The sequence below is a fragment of the Miniopterus natalensis genome, chromosome 12, assembly GCF_054644295.1.
Source record: "Miniopterus natalensis isolate mMinNat1 chromosome 12, mMinNat1.hap1, whole genome shotgun sequence".
Lineage (NCBI taxonomy): Eukaryota > Metazoa > Chordata > Mammalia > Chiroptera > Miniopteridae > Miniopterus > Miniopterus natalensis.
This window is the reverse complement of record NC_142092.1, coordinates 59873389-59889879: the sequence shown is the minus strand read 5'-3', so window position 1 is coordinate 59889879 and position 16491 is coordinate 59873389. Positions and strand designations below refer to the sequence as shown.

Below are 16491 nucleotides of genomic sequence, written 5' to 3'. Positions count from 1 at the left end.
GAAACGCGACGGAAAAGGAACAAGGCTAACAGGGAAGAAGCCCAGTAACAGAAAAAGGCAAAGGGCCAGATATGAGGATCTCCGGGAAGTGAAAGCAGAGGGGGCCAGGGCGAGCCGAAAGCCAGGCAGGCAATGGTCAGAGGGCAGAATGTCAGAATGAACGACTGCAAAGGGAAAGCAAACTGAGGGGTCATGCAAATGGGCGCTGAAGTCCCCAGAATGATGGCAGGAATGGGGAAACAGAGGGAGACTGAGTCAGGATTCAAACTGCTGTACAAATGAGGCCCATGTGCCAGCCAACATGCTCACAGGCACCAGGTGGTGGGCGCAGGACTGGGAGGCAGAAGAGTGGAGTGGAGCAGCATCAGGTCAGGGCGCGGCTGTCAGCGCCTCTCAGGGCCACCTGGCCAGTCTGGAGCCTCATCTGCAAACAGGCTGAGCCCCACGCTGTGTATTTCTCAGGGACATCAAGAAGCTCAGGGCAATGACAGAGGGCAATTTAACAGGAAGGTCAGCGACAGGGGTAGCAAACGCAGCTGGCAGCAATGTGGAAAGTGGGGTGGAAAGACAGTGCACTGCCAAGTCCCCACTGCAGCCTCCCTGGTTGTTCCCCGGTGGGGACAGCACAACCTCAGCAGGCCACTCTAGGGCATCCCTGTACATTGCTGAGCCCATGCCAGGTGCAGATGCCAGTGCTGCAGCCATGCCATGTGGCGTCGTTCCTCTCCGGACACCTGAATGGAATCAGCAGAGAGCTCGGCGACATCTGAGAGCCACTTCCGAGACCCCAGCCTGTCCCATTTGGGTGTTGGGGGCCTGGGCTTTGAGCTCCACACAAAGTCGCTGCATCACCAAGTTGAAATCAATCATTTCACATGAAACTTCGAACTGTAGGGCTGGCTGAGCACTAAGCAAATCGGGTGGGCGTGGAGCCCACCACTGCACTCAGGCACACCCAGCCCCGTGTGCTGCCCCAGAGGCTCAGGCCCAGGGCCTAGGCGCCGAGGCCTGTTAAACACCCCATTGCAGAGCATGCAAACCTTGTCTGGCAACAACCCTTCAACCAACTTTAGGACAAAAAATATTAAGAAGAAAAACAGATTTCCTCTGACCAGACAGCTCTTTTTTCCTCAGTACACAGGAACCACACTTGTAACAAGGAGATGGTGGGAACTACAAGCTTTATTGTCTGACTGTTCTCAGGAGCCCGGTCTGCTGGGGCTGCACGTTCCTGGGAGGGCACCCCCAGGCCTCAGCTGGAAAAGAGAGGAAAACAGGAGAATTTTAGGACCAATGGAGGGTGTTTGAGGTCAGATCCCTGACAGAGTTAAAGGGGGTACTGTTATTCTGAAACTACTATCAAAGACAGTTTGGTTAGTAAATATCTACAGAACCAAATGACAATGAGATTGTATTGTGTTCATTCATTCAAAAAATATTTATCAAACGCCCACTATGCACCAGGCACTACGCACTGTATTTCTCATCAGTAAAAACAGCACACAAGTTAATAATCAGAACCACTGAAGCCTTGGCAAGATAAAATGAATGTTTTTGTGCGCTGCCGGCAGAAAAATACAACTGTATGTGAAGGACATGTACCCTGGTTTCACCTTCATTTCTCAAAAGAAGCCATTTCCTGCCCTGCACCCATTCCACCTGCCCCAATGGCCTTCAGGAAGAGAAGCTAAAGGGCGTTACCTCCAGGTTTCCCCGGGCCTTCCGGAGGACTTTGTGGGTCACGACCACTGAGGAGAGAACAGAGAATGGGAAGATTAGACAGAGGCCCAGGAAGTCAGTGTGTGAGCCATGTGCAGGGAGGGGTCCCCTGAACCCCGAATGAGGCCAGAGAGAGATGTGAAGGCCACCCCAGGACCAAGTAATCCATCAGAGAGGTGGACCAGAGACACCTCCTCAAGACACTATGCTCAGTCACAACCCCACAGTAATACCTGAGGTGGAGCAGAGGGTGCTACACCATGGTCCAGATAAAACCAAGGCTCCAAAGGCCAGCTGGATGCCAGGCATGCCCAGAGCTCACCTCTACAGGCCCAGGAGGGGGACAAGGCAGAGGAGGGGCCTGCGCCTGACCAGCATCCCGCATACTTTGGTTTTTGGAAGAGGTGTGTCCACCCTAAGCAAACCCATGTGTGAAGGCCAAGCCCAGGGTTGAGGACAGTTCTGTAAAGCCAAATATGTACCCAGCAGCACTTGGAGCAGCTCTGACGACCTGGGAGGAAAAGCTCTGGCATTTTCCTCCTTAACTGCCCTTTAGCTGGCAGAGAAGCTCAACATGGTTCCCTGAGCAAGTCATGCTTTTCCAGGACAGGAGAAGTTGGGTAGGATGCCTCTAGAGGGGCCTGCAGACCTGGTACTAAGCTGTGCATGGGCAGACGGCTGATGTATCAGAACCCCTGGAAGAAAGGGAGTGCCCACTTTCCAGAGCATGGAAATCCCGCTGCCATCAGAAGTCCAAGGACAGAGTGATAAAGGGCGTGTCCCAAATACAGACTTGCCCAGTACTGAGGAGTGACTCGAACCCAGGTTTGCTACTCAGTGCAGGACTCCTTCCACATCAGCAGAGTGCTGGCAAGAAGATGCCAACCCCAGTGGTGTCTAGCTGGTGACAACTGTGACCTCAGTGAAGACCCCAACCCTGAGAGCAGGTACTCCTTCTCAGAGGCTGAATGTGAAGCAGGTGACTCCAGGTCACATGGCAAGGGAATGGCGGGGTCCTCGGGTCTCACGGAGACACCCTTTCCTTCCTTTCCCCTGCAGACTCTGGGAGGAGATGGAGTCTTGAAGCACCTCTCAGGATGCCTGGGATGCAGGTACATCATTTCTGCAGCTCATTTTTGTGTCTCCCCATTAAGGCAAAGTTCCATCTGGCAAGAACTGTCTCACTCACCACTGTCCCAGCGCCTGGCACAGGGGCATGGAGCAGAAACTCAGTGCTTGCTAGCAACTAAGGCTCTTCTGCAGTTCAAACTCTGCCAGCCTCACAGTCTGTTTTCAGAAGGCTTCCCACGGGGCTAAGGAGAACTACTTGACAATAATCTATGCTCTATGCTTCTCAGAAATGCCCCAGAAATGCTGGACTTTGATAAGACAGCACACATGGCAGCGAGGATAGGAAAGCACTACGGTCAGCAGTTCTGCTAACACAGGGTGGTGACAGGCAGGTAGCATGAGGCACTGAAAGAAACTCAGTAGCTGCCTGCTCCTCTAAACATGCAATGTAAAGGAATGTTGAGGGTCCAAAGTGGGGAGACACGGCTGCTCCCAACAATCTCTGAAGCTCCTGGGTCAGGACTGGGGCTGACTCATGAGGTTGTTTCACCTCTCTGACCCTGAGTCTTGTATCTGTCTCAAAAGTGTTTCTCAAACCCATCCTCTCCTCTCCATGCCCACTGCCCATCTGAGCACGCTTCTCGCCCACCTGACCAATGAATGGGCTCCTCCTGCATGCAGATGTAACAGGTCAATGCTCTGCTCTGAGTGCAAAATACCTGAGCCTGCCACCTAAAGCCTTTCTAAATGCAGTCCTGGTCCCTGGCCCCTCCTGCCTCAACCGGCCACTTGCAGCTCTTAATCCAGCAATATGAAGTCCTGTTGGTTTCTCGCATACAAAACCTCATTTCTTTCCTCTCTGCCTTTGTCTACACTGTTGTTCCCACCTGGCCAATGCCTACTCTTCCTTGCAGACTCAGTACTAGGGACACAGTGACACCTGCCCCACTCCCACCTTCATGCTCCCTAAGACCCTACATGTGTTCCTATCACCACCCATGCCACGCACTGTCTCCCAGTGAGATGAGAGTCCCTGGCACAGAGTGGCCCCCTATGCAAAAGTCTGTTAGGTGAATTCGTTTGTGTGGTCAGGAAGGGTTAAATATGAAAGGAAACCCACAAATAGGAGGCATGGGCTCCAAAGTGGGTGGTCCAGGGCTGGCTGTTTGGTCCCCAGAGGCAGAAGTGGTCAGACATAGTGGCCATCCCCGACCACTCACTTACACTGATCAAAGATGACTTTTTCCTGGTGCTTGCTCATCTGCAAAAGCTTCATGGTGTGTTGCAACTTCTTTTCTTGTTCAAATAATTTTTTATGTAGTTTGGTGATCTCTGCCTTCATTTTTCCAGTCTAAAGAGAAGGGGAATCAGAAAAACAAACAAAGGATATACAACATCACGTTACACAGGCAGAATTACAAAACCATATACAAAGATGCTCCACCTTACTATCAAAGATAGTCGAATAAAAAATAGAAGCCATTTTCTGCTGGTCAAATTGGCAAATACAGGCCAAATCTGATGATGGTGTGGTGTGGGGAAAGCACTCTCAGGTGCTGGTGGCCCAGGTGGAACAAAAGGCCTGGCAAGACTTACCAAATTATAAATGCGCTTAACCCTTTGACCTGGGATTTCCACCCTCTGGCATTCACCCCTAAGGACTAATATAAGCACAAGAAGATGCCTGTGTTCAAGGATGTTCACCTCAGCATTGTTCATAGCAGGAAAAATAAACAACCTGATTTGTTTCAGTAGCAGTCTAGACAATAAATTACGGTACTCACACACAGTGGAATAATTCTGCAGCTATTAAAAATTATGTTGTAGAACTCTACTTATTGACATTGAAAGATGACAGTAATTAGTGATGAAGAGCCCAGAACAGCTATTGCATATTAGGCATTCCCGTCTCATAAAACTGAATACATACATCTATATTCACAGATGGGTATATCAAGATGTCTACAAAAAACTGGTGACATAGAAATGTCATCAAAATGCTAATAGTGATTATCCCCAAGAAATGTGATTTGGAATGTTTTGTTTCATCTTTAAAAATTTATCAGAATTGACTGACCTTTTAAATAAGAACTACAGTGCTGATTTTTTTTAATTTAATGCTTAAATCTTAAAGAGAGATATAAAAGTACTATTAGGAGAGTATGATCCATTAGGTGAACCTATCTTGATTTTTCAGAGGTGAGGAGAGCATGGATGGGCTGCGAGACCAGAGTCCCTATCCTCTGAGGTGAAATGTGCACACCACACAGGCCCTCCTAACTGGTCTCCACCTGACTCATGCACAGGGTTAGGACCCTCCCTTTCTCCTAAAACACCCAACTGTAAGGTTCCCTGGCACAGACTCCTCTACCTCAAAGCACCTCTGCTCCCAAGAGGGGAAACGCTGGGCTGTGAGCTTACAAAAAGTGACTTTAGTCACTCCCAAACTTACTTATGGCAGTTTTACTTGTAATCAGTTACAGCAGGTCCTCGAATAAAGTTGTTTCATTCAACATCATCTCGTTATAACATTGATGAGATGCCGAAGGCACTTAACTCTTGTTTATATCAATTAGTTTGTGGTAAAATGGGTTTCCTAATATATCATTTCACTTAAAAGTCACAGAACCTATTGAGGACATTAAGCGAGAACTTGCTGTATGTGATTTAAGTATTAAGCAAACCTGTGAAATATGTGCATGAAAAGAGAGATCTGATTGTATGAAAACTAACATATGCTTCAGGAAAGACCTGATAAAGGCAAGTCACTAAAAAACACATTTCTGGCAAATTAGGTGTGGGTGAATCAACTATTAAAGTTGTGGGAGGAACACGATCTAGAGGAATTCTATATTCAAATTGCTTTGCACGTGTCTAAGTTTTTTCTTCATCTTAAACAGAAATTGGAAGCAACAGATATACATTATGAATGTAATTTATGAAAGGAAGAAAGTGTAGAACTCCGAAGAGCAGACCCACATTAAAGGAAAGGCTCAGGCCTACATCAAAAGAATGGCAAATGAACGTACATTTAACTGTTTTAAGTTAAACTACAATGTTTAAGGTATGTACCATTTTTTGATTCCCTGCTTTAACCTACTTTTAAGATTAAACAATTGTGTCAGCTCCAAGGACTTCAACTGTTCTTCCAAAACATTCTAATTTAAACATTAGGTTTTCTTTGATTCTCTTCCTCATGCTAAGAGCCCACAGAGATTCAAGGGCCACACATTCTGGGACAGCCACTCTGCCTATATTCAGAGCCTCAGTTCCTTCCACATCTGGAAAATAGAGATGGTCCCTGACCCATCTATCACAGTGCAGTAAGAGTGAGACTCAAATGAGGTGATGCCTGAAGACAGGGAGAGCAGTTACTTCACCCTGCCTGGCTAGCCTCTCTTCCTCTTCCTCAAGTCAACTCAGGCATCACCTCCTCCAGGAAGCTTTGCCTGAGACCTTTCCCCCAGGAGTCTCGGTTGGTTTCTGCTTCTTTGGGTGCCCACTGTGGGGCTTCCCCTTCACGGCCCATATCACGCTGGACGGTAACTGGTCATTTACTTATTTGCTTCCCTCCTGGACTACCAGCTCCCTGAGGGAAGAACAATTCTCCCTCTGACCACCAGTGCCTGGCACAGAGTAGGTGCTATGAGACCATCAGTCAACTGGGGGGTTAATTTCACCTGCATTGTCAAAACATTCTGTACATATTTTATCCAAAGACCCTCCCAGTAACCTCCAGCTGTTATGATGGAGTAAAGGAGTCAGTCCTTACTTCCAGAAGAGGGGATAATAATCCTTAACCCTCTGAAGGCGACTGTAAGGGGGAAAGTGAGATGCTGAGTACAGAGCAGAGAGCCTAACACCCAGGAGGAGTCAACAGAGCAACTCTTCCTCAAGGCCAGGGGCCGAGCTGGGAGCTGAACACCACACCCCTCCCCAGGAGGCCTCAGACTTATTCATGAGGAGCATCTGCATGACAGCTGGAGCTGGGAGGGTTTCTGTTGTTGTCCTGTTTGTTTTCTTTTTACAATGAAAATTATCAAACATTGACAAAAGTTGGAAGAATAGGACAATGAACCACCAAGGTACCCATCCAGCTTCAGCAATTATCAAATTGTGGCCAAAATTGCTTCATCAATATCCCTGCGCATCCTCACCCTAAAATTATTTTTAAAATCAATCCTAGAAGCCAATCATATTTCATCCATAAAGTATTTTAGTATATAGCTCTAGAAGAAAAAGATTCTTTTAAAAAACACAATATAATTACCACATCTAAAACAATGACAATAATCGACTCCTATCACCAAATATGTCAGTAGAGACATTTCTCTGATTGTATCACAATTTTATTTTCTGAACAATTGGTTTGATTCTAATTAAATTGAAATACAAATAAGCACCAAGTTTTGCATTTGATTTGATGTGTCTCTTAAATTTCTTTTAATCCAGTGGTTCTCAGAGCAACAGACAGGACTTGTAAAAACGCTGGGCCCCACTCCCAGACTTTCTGATTCAGTGGGTCTGGGATGAGGCCCCGAAATTTGCCTTTCCAACTAGTTTCCAGATGTGCTGATGCTGCTGGTCGAGGGACCATAAGTTGAGAACTACTGCAAATCTACAAGTTCCATCCCCCTTTTCCCTCTTTCTTCCTAGGCTGAAAAGATGTTCTGAGCTCATATTGTACATTTCCTGCCCCAGACCTAGAATCAAGCCATTTCTCCAAGGACCCTTGGTTCCTTTTAGTGGAAAAGGTATTTAGAAACCACAAGTTGGCACTAGAGGTGCTCACTGGTTCTGGTTTGGACATTTTTAAAGCCTTTTAAGTAGGGAGTTTAAGCCTTTTAACTAGTAAGTTTTTTAAATAGTAAACACATCATAAGTTCATACTGATGTTTCCAATTCAAATTAAGGATTACAGGGTTTTACTCCTTCAATTTTTAATTTATTTAATCTTTTCCCTGACAGTAAAAAAACTCACAGTTATTTGTTTTGTCCTATAACAGAAATATAATAGTTTTATAATATCACTACCAATACTATCACTAACAATTTAACCAATGAAAACGGTTTAAAATCTCTTGCAGTTCTTTTTGGCCTCCACGTATTTCCAGGAGGGATAACATACAGCCAAACTACTGTTTCAGTGATAGAAGTGTTTCCTCTGTGCGGTTATGCCTGCAACACTATATACACTAAGGTTTGTCTGTTTCATCTTGCTATGAATTTTTAAAAATTGCTTTTTTCTTATTTTGATTTATAATTATGCAAAGCATTTTTACAGTTTCAAAGTCAAATTTACAAAACACGGTCTATTCAGAGAAAGCGACCTTCACCCTGTCCTTCCATCCCCTTCCTACCCCTACAAGTATCCTGTCTTTTTATTATTTATCCTTCCATTTAGAATTTTTTTTAAATAAATGTGTATGTATTTGTAGCCCTCCCAACTTTCTTAAACTGAGATATATGATCACATTTTCCAAAGTAGTCCTGGGACTGCAGGGAATGGTGTATTAAATGCAAAAGGCAAATTAATGACACTCAAAGCAAACACTAGGTAATAAAAAGCCACTGGGGTTGCTGGTGAAAACTGGGAAATCTGATTTACACACATTTCATGCCAAGAAAAAGGCACTGTATGAAACATAGGCAGGGGCAGAAAAGTGGCTGAAGGCAATTTAACACCATGCGGGGGGTCTGTGTATACCAGCAACCATATTGAAGGATCTCTAAGGTCCTTTTTGTGGCTCTACAATTCTATGATGCTAAAGTGAGCATCATTAATTCCCCAAAAAAGCCTCGGAAAGACGGGGCGAATCATCACAAGCACTACCAGTCCCTGGACTGGTTTGCTGGTGGGGAAGATCAATGTGAGTATAATTTATATTCACACACACACACATGCAATAAGAACTGTACTCTGTCTATTTAACAGACATTACTATGCACTGAGGACAAAAACATTGCACTGAGAGTAAATTGTTTAGTTCAGACACGTTGTGCTCTAAAATTCACACGGACAAATACTAGTTTGAGAGTATGAGAGGAAATTACTCATTGATTCATTTAAAAATATGAACAAATTAGCCTTGGCCCCTCATGTTTATAATTACATAAATAAACACACACGTAATTATAATTTGTAATGAGGGTTATGATTAAACAAAAGCTATGATGGAATGAAGAGGGAGCCCTTTTTGACCCTGAAGTAACATTTAAGCTGAGATGTGAAATGTGAGGAGCCAGCAGCTGGGAGGGAGACAGGGTCAGGCAGTCAGAGCATCTGTGTCATCTAAGTCTCAGATTTTGGAAAGAGCTCGGTGGGTTAGAAGAAAAGGAAAAGCCAATGTGGGCCTGGAATGCAATGGGCCCCCTTCCCTCCAAAATTCCACCTTCCACTCCAGGCCCCACCAGCTACAAGTGGGCAAAGCATGATTTTCCTGCTACCGGATCGGTTCCGTACTTCCCACGCTCAGTGCACCCAAACTTCCTCCCCAGGGTCACAAGCGGGAAATCTTAGGACAGGTTCCCTAGACCCCAGCAAGCAGAGAGCCACTTAACTGCTCCTTCTCTGCCATGGCTGACAGATCTGAGAGCTATCAACAGGGGTTATTAGATGAGTACTGACATAGAATGCAAACTTCCCTTCTGCCTGTGGCAAGAATTTATAGGTTAGGTAAATGAAAGGGGAAATATATATCAGGCTCCTAAGCAAAGGGTTCTAATGCCTCCTTAATCTGAGTGGGCACTCACCCTGTCGCAATACGTTTCCCACAGACAAAACCTGGGATCACTTCCTCTATGCCTGACTCCTCAGTGCCGTGAGACATGGGATGAGGGCGGCCACAGGAGCAACTGTGCTCAATTCGGTCAGGTTCAAGTTACTATAAAGTTGAGCTTTCAATGGTTTCATAGTAAATGATTTTCACTGACTTAAAAAATGTAGTTCCTAAATAGTTGAAACAGATCTGAACAAGGCCCACTGAATGTGATGCTGAAAGCTAACAAGAGGCATCAGACAGTCCAGAGGAAGGCATCTGAACTGAAAGAGACTTTGAAGAAGAGAATGAGCTGGTCCACAGGGACAAGCTGGGACCTAAAGCCCATAAAACAAAAGTTTATCCTTTGCTCAGAGGCGCTGGATTCAGAGACTTGTGCTTTCAAACCAGCTCTGTAACCTTCAGCATGCGCCTCACTCCCCAAGCCTCAGTTTCCTCATGTGTAGGAGGCAAACAGGATCTCCCTCAACAAAGATGTCCTGGGAATGGGGACAGGGCCGGGTTAGGGCAGCAGAAGTGCCAGGGGTTAAGGAACACACAGGGAGCAGCCAACTCAGGGCTGACATGCCGCTCAACAAATATGACACCTTCCACACCCTCTGACCCAGTCCCTAAACCGAGCGCCAATGCCGAGAGCCAGGTGCTGGCTGGACTTAAAGGAGACCGAGACACATGAGCCTCTGCATTCACGTATCACCACCCACCTGTTCACAGTGGACTGTGTACCGGCCATCCATGGGGAGAGAGACCCTCCAGAGAAGTGTCAGTAACCTCGCAGCCTCTTCTAGGATCAGCTTGGCTCTGCCTACACTGGTGACAAACCTGCTCAGGGGCGCCGGGTAGAGACCCTGCACAGGGGGATGAGAAGTTGTTACATGCAGTCTTGAAAAAGATTATGGACAAGCCAGCTTTAATGGGTGGCACAAGCCTCCAGACCACAGGGCTCACATGCTGAGCAAGAGCCTAGTGCCAGGCAACACCAATTTATTGTTCTTAAAGACCGGTGAATTATAGATTATGAGAGAATTTCGGCAGTGATTTTAGCCCAATCAATAACCATGATTAATAACCACCCGCATTAACTATATTTACTATGCCAAGAAGAGGCTGCATGGTAGGACCACTATCACTGCCTCTCGGGAAGGCAAACGATGCCAAGAGCAAGTAATGTAACATGAACGCTTCTGTCTCAGCCACCCCGCTAAACGGCTCTGCTTGCTGCCAATACACAGCGGGGCCTTGTAAAGTCTCTTTCACCCTCTCTGCTGGCAGAAGTAAACTCAAATTGAGGGATGTCAAGGCATGAGAAAGCAAAGAACATAAATCACACAGGGGAAAACACAAAATAAATTTTAGAAAGAAAAGAAATTGAAAGAGCATTGTCTTCACAATCAAATAAATATAAAATAAAACCACATACCCCTTTTAGCTATCAAACTGGCAAGAAAAAACACAAATAACACAAATAAAAATCCTCAGTGAAGACAAAAATGTAATGCAATTAACAATATTTCTGGAAAGTGATGTATCAAGAGGTTCTCACGAGCCCTGAAGGACCAGGACCTGCAGCTGCCTTGTTCACCACAGCAGCTTGAGACTGAGCACAGAGGTCTGGGTAGGTGACCAGATGGACACACAGAGGACGGAAGGACAGAAAGATGGATGGATGGACAGACAGAGGCAGTCACAGGACAGATCCCAGTGAGTGATGGCAGTAATGTAGGGCACCAAACTCGACAAGAGTCCTCCCACAGAAAAGAACAGAAGTCTCCAACTAGACCAGACTTCTCAGCTCTCGTGGGCTGCATTTCCAGGTTCCTTGTCCCAGGGCCTCACTGAGGACACTTGTGCCCCTTGCCTCCTAGTGCCCCCTCAGTTAACATGTCCATTCCTGCCCCGCCTCCCCTCCCCGAGCATCTGTCTCCTTCCAGCTCTGTCAGTCAGGTTACCTTTGTTCCCAGCTCTCGGCTTGAAGGGCTGGGAGCCTCTTGGATCTGAATGTCCATCTCGGCAAGGAGCTTCTGGCCCTGACCAATCTGCTTACACAGGGCATCGTAGTCCTCAATCAGGCCCAGGATGTGACAGCCATGCTTGCTGGCCCACAGGTGATGGCCAGGGACCAGGCGAGACATGCATGGGGTGCTGGTGGCTGAGCTGCCACTGTCACAGGAGAGGGAGTCCATGTCATTTCTAGAGAGTGGAGGAGCATCTGATGCTACGGAATGAGAGGGAAGATATCAGATCTATTGGGGGCAGCACCCTGTGTTTGATGAGCTGTGTTCAATCATGTTGCAGCCAGCTAGGAGGGCAAAGAGCAGCCCGCAGTCTTTATATTACCCCACACTGGGCTTATTCATCCTGTGGGAGAAGCTCAATTCAATTCAACCAACACTTATCAGGAGACCCCCGATTCACACAGATGAGTCAAGCCAGTGCCTGCACTCCAGGAGCCCATGGTCCAATCAGAACACAGGCACCATGTAGGAGGTGTAACAGCACAACAATGAAGAGCCAGGGCTCAGAGTTAAAATTAATCAGTTCTCTGTGCAGGGAGGGAGAACTAGGAAGGCTTCCTAGAAGAAGCAACAGTTGAGCTGGGTTGAACAGGTAGCAAGAATCACACTAAGTAAAAGCCTGTTGCTCTTTACTTTTGGATCAACAGAAGTCTGGGCAAATAATTCTAAATGGGGCCGCAAGTGGAGCCTGCATTCATGATGAGTGTGAGGAAGTAGCAGGATTTCCCTGGTCTGGAAAAAGAGGAAAGTGGGAGTGAGTCTGTAGAAATGTGACCCATCTGTATGAGGACATGAGGGTAGAGGGATAAGACCGGAGAGGCCCCACTGAGGCTGGATGCTGGAGAGCCTTGAAAGCCACGCAGAAGTGTCACACTTTAATCAACAGAGACCCAATGATGTCACTGAGGTTGGTAATACCTAGGAACAAATTAACTGGCTTGGAGAAGGAGATCACCAGCTAGAGATGCTGAGAACATGAAACCCCAAATCCTGCCAAATACCCTCTTAAGCTGAGATCAGGGACCTCCGTGTCTTCAATTTAAAAAGTCCTACCAGCAAACCTGACCCTGCTATAGTCAACCCAGATGTCGGCTTTGTACCTGATCTCGGGGACACCGCCAGGGTGGAGTCAAACAGATCATCGGAATTATCAATTGCCACAGGACATCTATCACCATCTACAAAGTAAGAGAAGGAAAATGAGCTGTTAAAAGTTTTTGTTTCACAGAGAGAACAAGGAGAACACAGTAGTGTCTGACACACAAGCATTCGTTCACACCAGCACTGGGCATCTCTCCTGCCGGGCCCTGTGCAGGACGTGGGCTGAGAGTGAGCAGGCCCGCCCTGGCCAGGTGGCTCAGTTGGTTGGAGCATCATCCTGTACACCAAAAGGTTTTGGGTTCGATTCCCAGTCAGGACACATATGAGGGGCAACCAATGGAAGTTTCTCTCACATCAATGTTTCTCTCCCCAACCCCCCAAAGTCAAATAAAAAAATCAAACATATCCTCAGATGAGGATTAAAGAGTAAAAATAATTTTTAAAACAGAGTGAGCAGGCTCAGTCCCCTCCCTGGAAGGACCCTCTTGTCTAGACAAGTAAACAGGCAGTTTCCCTTTGGGGTGGTCAGGGCTGAGGGAGGGTAGCCCGGGGGCTGTGGGAGCTCAGGGGAGGGGTGCTAACCCTGAGGGGAGAAAGAAATGCAGGCAGAGGAACAAGCAGATGCAAAGGCAGGAAAGAGTGAGCTGTCACGACACACCCAGGGAGAATGCAGCAGTTCAAATGGCTGAGCCCAGGGTGCAGGCCAGAACTGTGAGGACTGTGGGACCGCTCAAGGGAGTGAGGCAAGGCAGTGTCCAGCTGAGATCTGCATTTCAGGCTAGAGGAGTAAGTCTGGAGGCTGCTGCAGTAACTCAAGCAAGAGAGAAGAGTGACCTGAAGAAGGATTTAGGTGATGCATTTGAAACAACATAAGGAAGTGAAATCAATTAGACGCTATACAAGATGATCTGCGACACAAGCAAATGCAAAACAGAACCAGTTTTCAAACCTAACAGGATGCTTTTCAGATCCTGAAAAACATTGAGAGCCAAGATAAGAGGTTTAAATTCTCTTTTAAAGGCAGTAAGAGGGACTAAAAAGGATTTTCAGCAGTGGAGGGATGTGGGCAGGGCTAAATGGATGGAAGGGAGTAAAACCGGAGGCAATGAGGGCAGCTGGAAATCCAAACTCCACTTCCCTGAGAACCAGGAGGCCCCAGACAGAGATTACACCATTTTGCCAAAGGTGACAGCTAATTAGTGGTCAGGTCTCCTGGCTCCCAGGGTACAGCATGTCTGCTGTCAATGGAAAGACATCTCCGTGAGCAAGGGCAGCACTCGGAGCTCACGTGTCCCGCACGGGCACACAGGGCTGCCTTCTCTAACAGTGAGGAGAGGCAGGAGCAGTACCGTGTTTGTCTAGCAGAAGGGGCAGCTCAGGCATGGGTAGGGTTTGGAAAGCCGAAGCAATCACTGCTTCCTGAGCCTTCCTCCCACCCTGCACCAGCTGCTCCTCGAGCCTGCCCTGCAGTGTGCTGTTGGTATCGATGCTCCTTTCCAGCTGTGCCCGCAGAGCCTGGATCTCGGTCAGGAGGTCATGCAGGTCACTGAGCGGGTCCTGCCCCTTCCAGCCTTCTCCTAACACCTCTTCTCTGGACTCTGCAAACATGTGCAAAGGAAGCCTTGACATCTTCTTCCACCAAAGGGACAACCATCAAAGGAGTTTGGCAGTTTTAAACCCACCACCACCATCATCACCCTCCCCTTCCTAAGAACTAGGTACAATTTAAAATAACAACTTGACTTTAAAAACAAAAATATTGGCGGGCCTAATTGCTGCTATTCCACAGGCTAAATAAGAGCTGGAAATTAATTTTCACTTCTGGCCATAAAAGCCTAGCAAATTGCATACCAAACCCCGAAATTATGTCTAGTAGTAATAAAATCTATTTGGGTGGAATTACAGAATGAAAGGGGCTGATTTTAAGAGCCACAGTATATTAAAAAAGCAAACAGCAAGAATAAGAAAAGCACCTTGAAGAGAAAATAAAAGCTGTGAGGTGACCCTTTTCTAGATAAATTTTCAATAGGGAGAAACCATCTGGAAAATTAGTTTAAAAAAAAACCACCACACCTCAAAATTGATTCTAAAACATCTGAGTTTACAGTTGAGTCATTCTGATCTGGCAGCTCTCTCAGGATACAGAGAGGACCAGGGCGAATGACTACCTCTGGAGCAATGTCCAGTGTGGAATGGGTGCTCCATATATAGTTGCTGAATAAATGGGCAAAAAGAAACACATACTAGCAAGAAAATTATAATATAAGTCATATCTTGAGTGCCTACTATGTGCCAGGTACTGTGCTAGGATGCATCTAATAAATGACCTCATTAATTTTCACAACAACTCTACAGAATAGATATCAGTGAGCATGTTTTATAGAAGAAGAAACAGACCCAAAGGGATGAGATAACCTGCCAAAAGCCAGAGCCAGAAGCAGGGCAGTGAAAATCCAGACCTCAGCTGGCCTGACTCCTGAGCCTATGGCCTTCCATGTTTCCTGTGGCTTCTTCAGAAGAGAAGGCCAGAAAGCTTGCTTTGAAATACACCTACTCCACCCAGGTGAGCATGGGGTGTAATGACAGCATTTCAGGAAAGAGTGCTAAACCCCATTTGGCTAAGCTGACAGCCCAAGATGCAGAGCACAGGCTGAGAGAGGCCTTGGACCAGAGCGCCCAGTACCTCTGGGAATCCTGTGTTCTGCCGCATCCAGTTTCTCATACACCTTCAGCTCCACACGCAGGGACTGCAGCAGCTTGTTGTTCTGTGAGAGCAGCTGCTGCCTCCGTTTCAACTCCTCCTGCACCCTGCGAAGGCCCCAGCACCATGGGGATGAGAGGTTAATTCTAACTTAGAGTGACTTAGTCAAACCCCACAGGCCAGCCAATTCCACCCTGAGCTAGAAAGGTATGGACCAGAGTGAGAAGCATGGTTAAGAATTCCAGTCACGGCCGCCATTTCCTGAGTGCGTTTCTGAGCCCAGCCCTTTACATACATTGTCTCATGTAATCTTCACAGACACCCGGAGGGGAAGGTGCTATTTAACCCTCCACTCAGACATGAGGAAGTGAAGTTTCAAAGCTTATGCCTTACCCAGGGTACACAGCCCAGGAGAGGAACCAAGACTGTGCGATGGCAAAGATAACGCGCCATCCCAGGTGACTGAGGGTGATGTCGGTCACTCTGAAAGAGCAGGACACTCACAAGTGCCGACAGGAAAGACTGGAAACATGGGGACAAGACAGAGTCGAAGGGGAAACTGCAAAGAGCAGCTGGTACAATCCCCTTAAAGTCTATGTCAGACTCATGCCCCACCTCTACTCAGAATCTTCCCCAACCTTCCTACGTCACTCAGAGTGAAAGTCCTGACCACGCAACAAGGTCCGATGAAATCTGGCATCCAGCCACCTCTCTGCCCTCATCCCCTACCATGGCCTCTCTCCTCCATCTGCATTGGGCTCCCTGCTCTGACCAGCAGCGGCAAAGGACACCCCACCTCAGGACCCATACCCTCTCCTCCAAGAATGATCTTCTGCCAGATGTCCACACAGTTCACGCCCACACTACTCAAATGGCACCTTTGCAGAGGCCTTCACTGACCCGCCCTGGATAAAAGCCCACAATCTGCCCGAGGCCCTACCCTCCTTACTGCGATGACCTCTCGTCATATATTTTATTCCCACGTGATGTGTTCGGGTGCTTACTGTCTGCCTGTCTGTCCCTGTGCACTAAGGTAGGGGCTGGCGTGCCCTGTTCTATGGCCATAGCCCAGCCCTGGGATGCCTACACAGCCACCAGGCCAGGG

At 47.1% G+C, this 16491-nt stretch overlaps 1 protein-coding gene across 6 annotated transcripts in view; it reads right to left on the bottom strand.

Moving 5' to 3' along the window:
- Window positions 1–1164: 1164 nt before the first annotated feature.
- CDK5RAP2 (CDK5 regulatory subunit associated protein 2) overlaps window positions 1165–16491 on the bottom strand; it is a 156889-nt gene continuing 141562 nt past the window's right edge. For 4 of the 6 annotated variants that reach the window (XM_016213723.2, XM_016213717.2, XM_087822852.1 and 1 more), the window contains 8 exons: window positions 15369–15493; window positions 14035–14283; window positions 12685–12762; window positions 11519–11784; window positions 10274–10417; window positions 4015–4141; window positions 1702–1748; window positions 1165–1256 (listed from right to left, as the gene is read on the bottom strand). In XM_016213723.2, the coding sequence (XP_016069209.2) occupies window positions 1200–1256; window positions 1702–1748; window positions 4015–4141; window positions 10274–10417; window positions 11519–11784; window positions 12685–12762; window positions 14035–14283; window positions 15369–15493 (1093 nt within the window). In that variant the 3' untranslated portion in view covers window positions 1165–1199. The remainder of the gene's footprint in view (window positions 1257–1701; window positions 1749–4014; window positions 4142–10273; window positions 10418–11518; window positions 11785–12684; window positions 12763–14034; window positions 14284–15368; window positions 15494–16491) is intronic. The other 2 variants (XM_087822854.1, XM_087822855.1) reach the window with 2 other exon arrangements.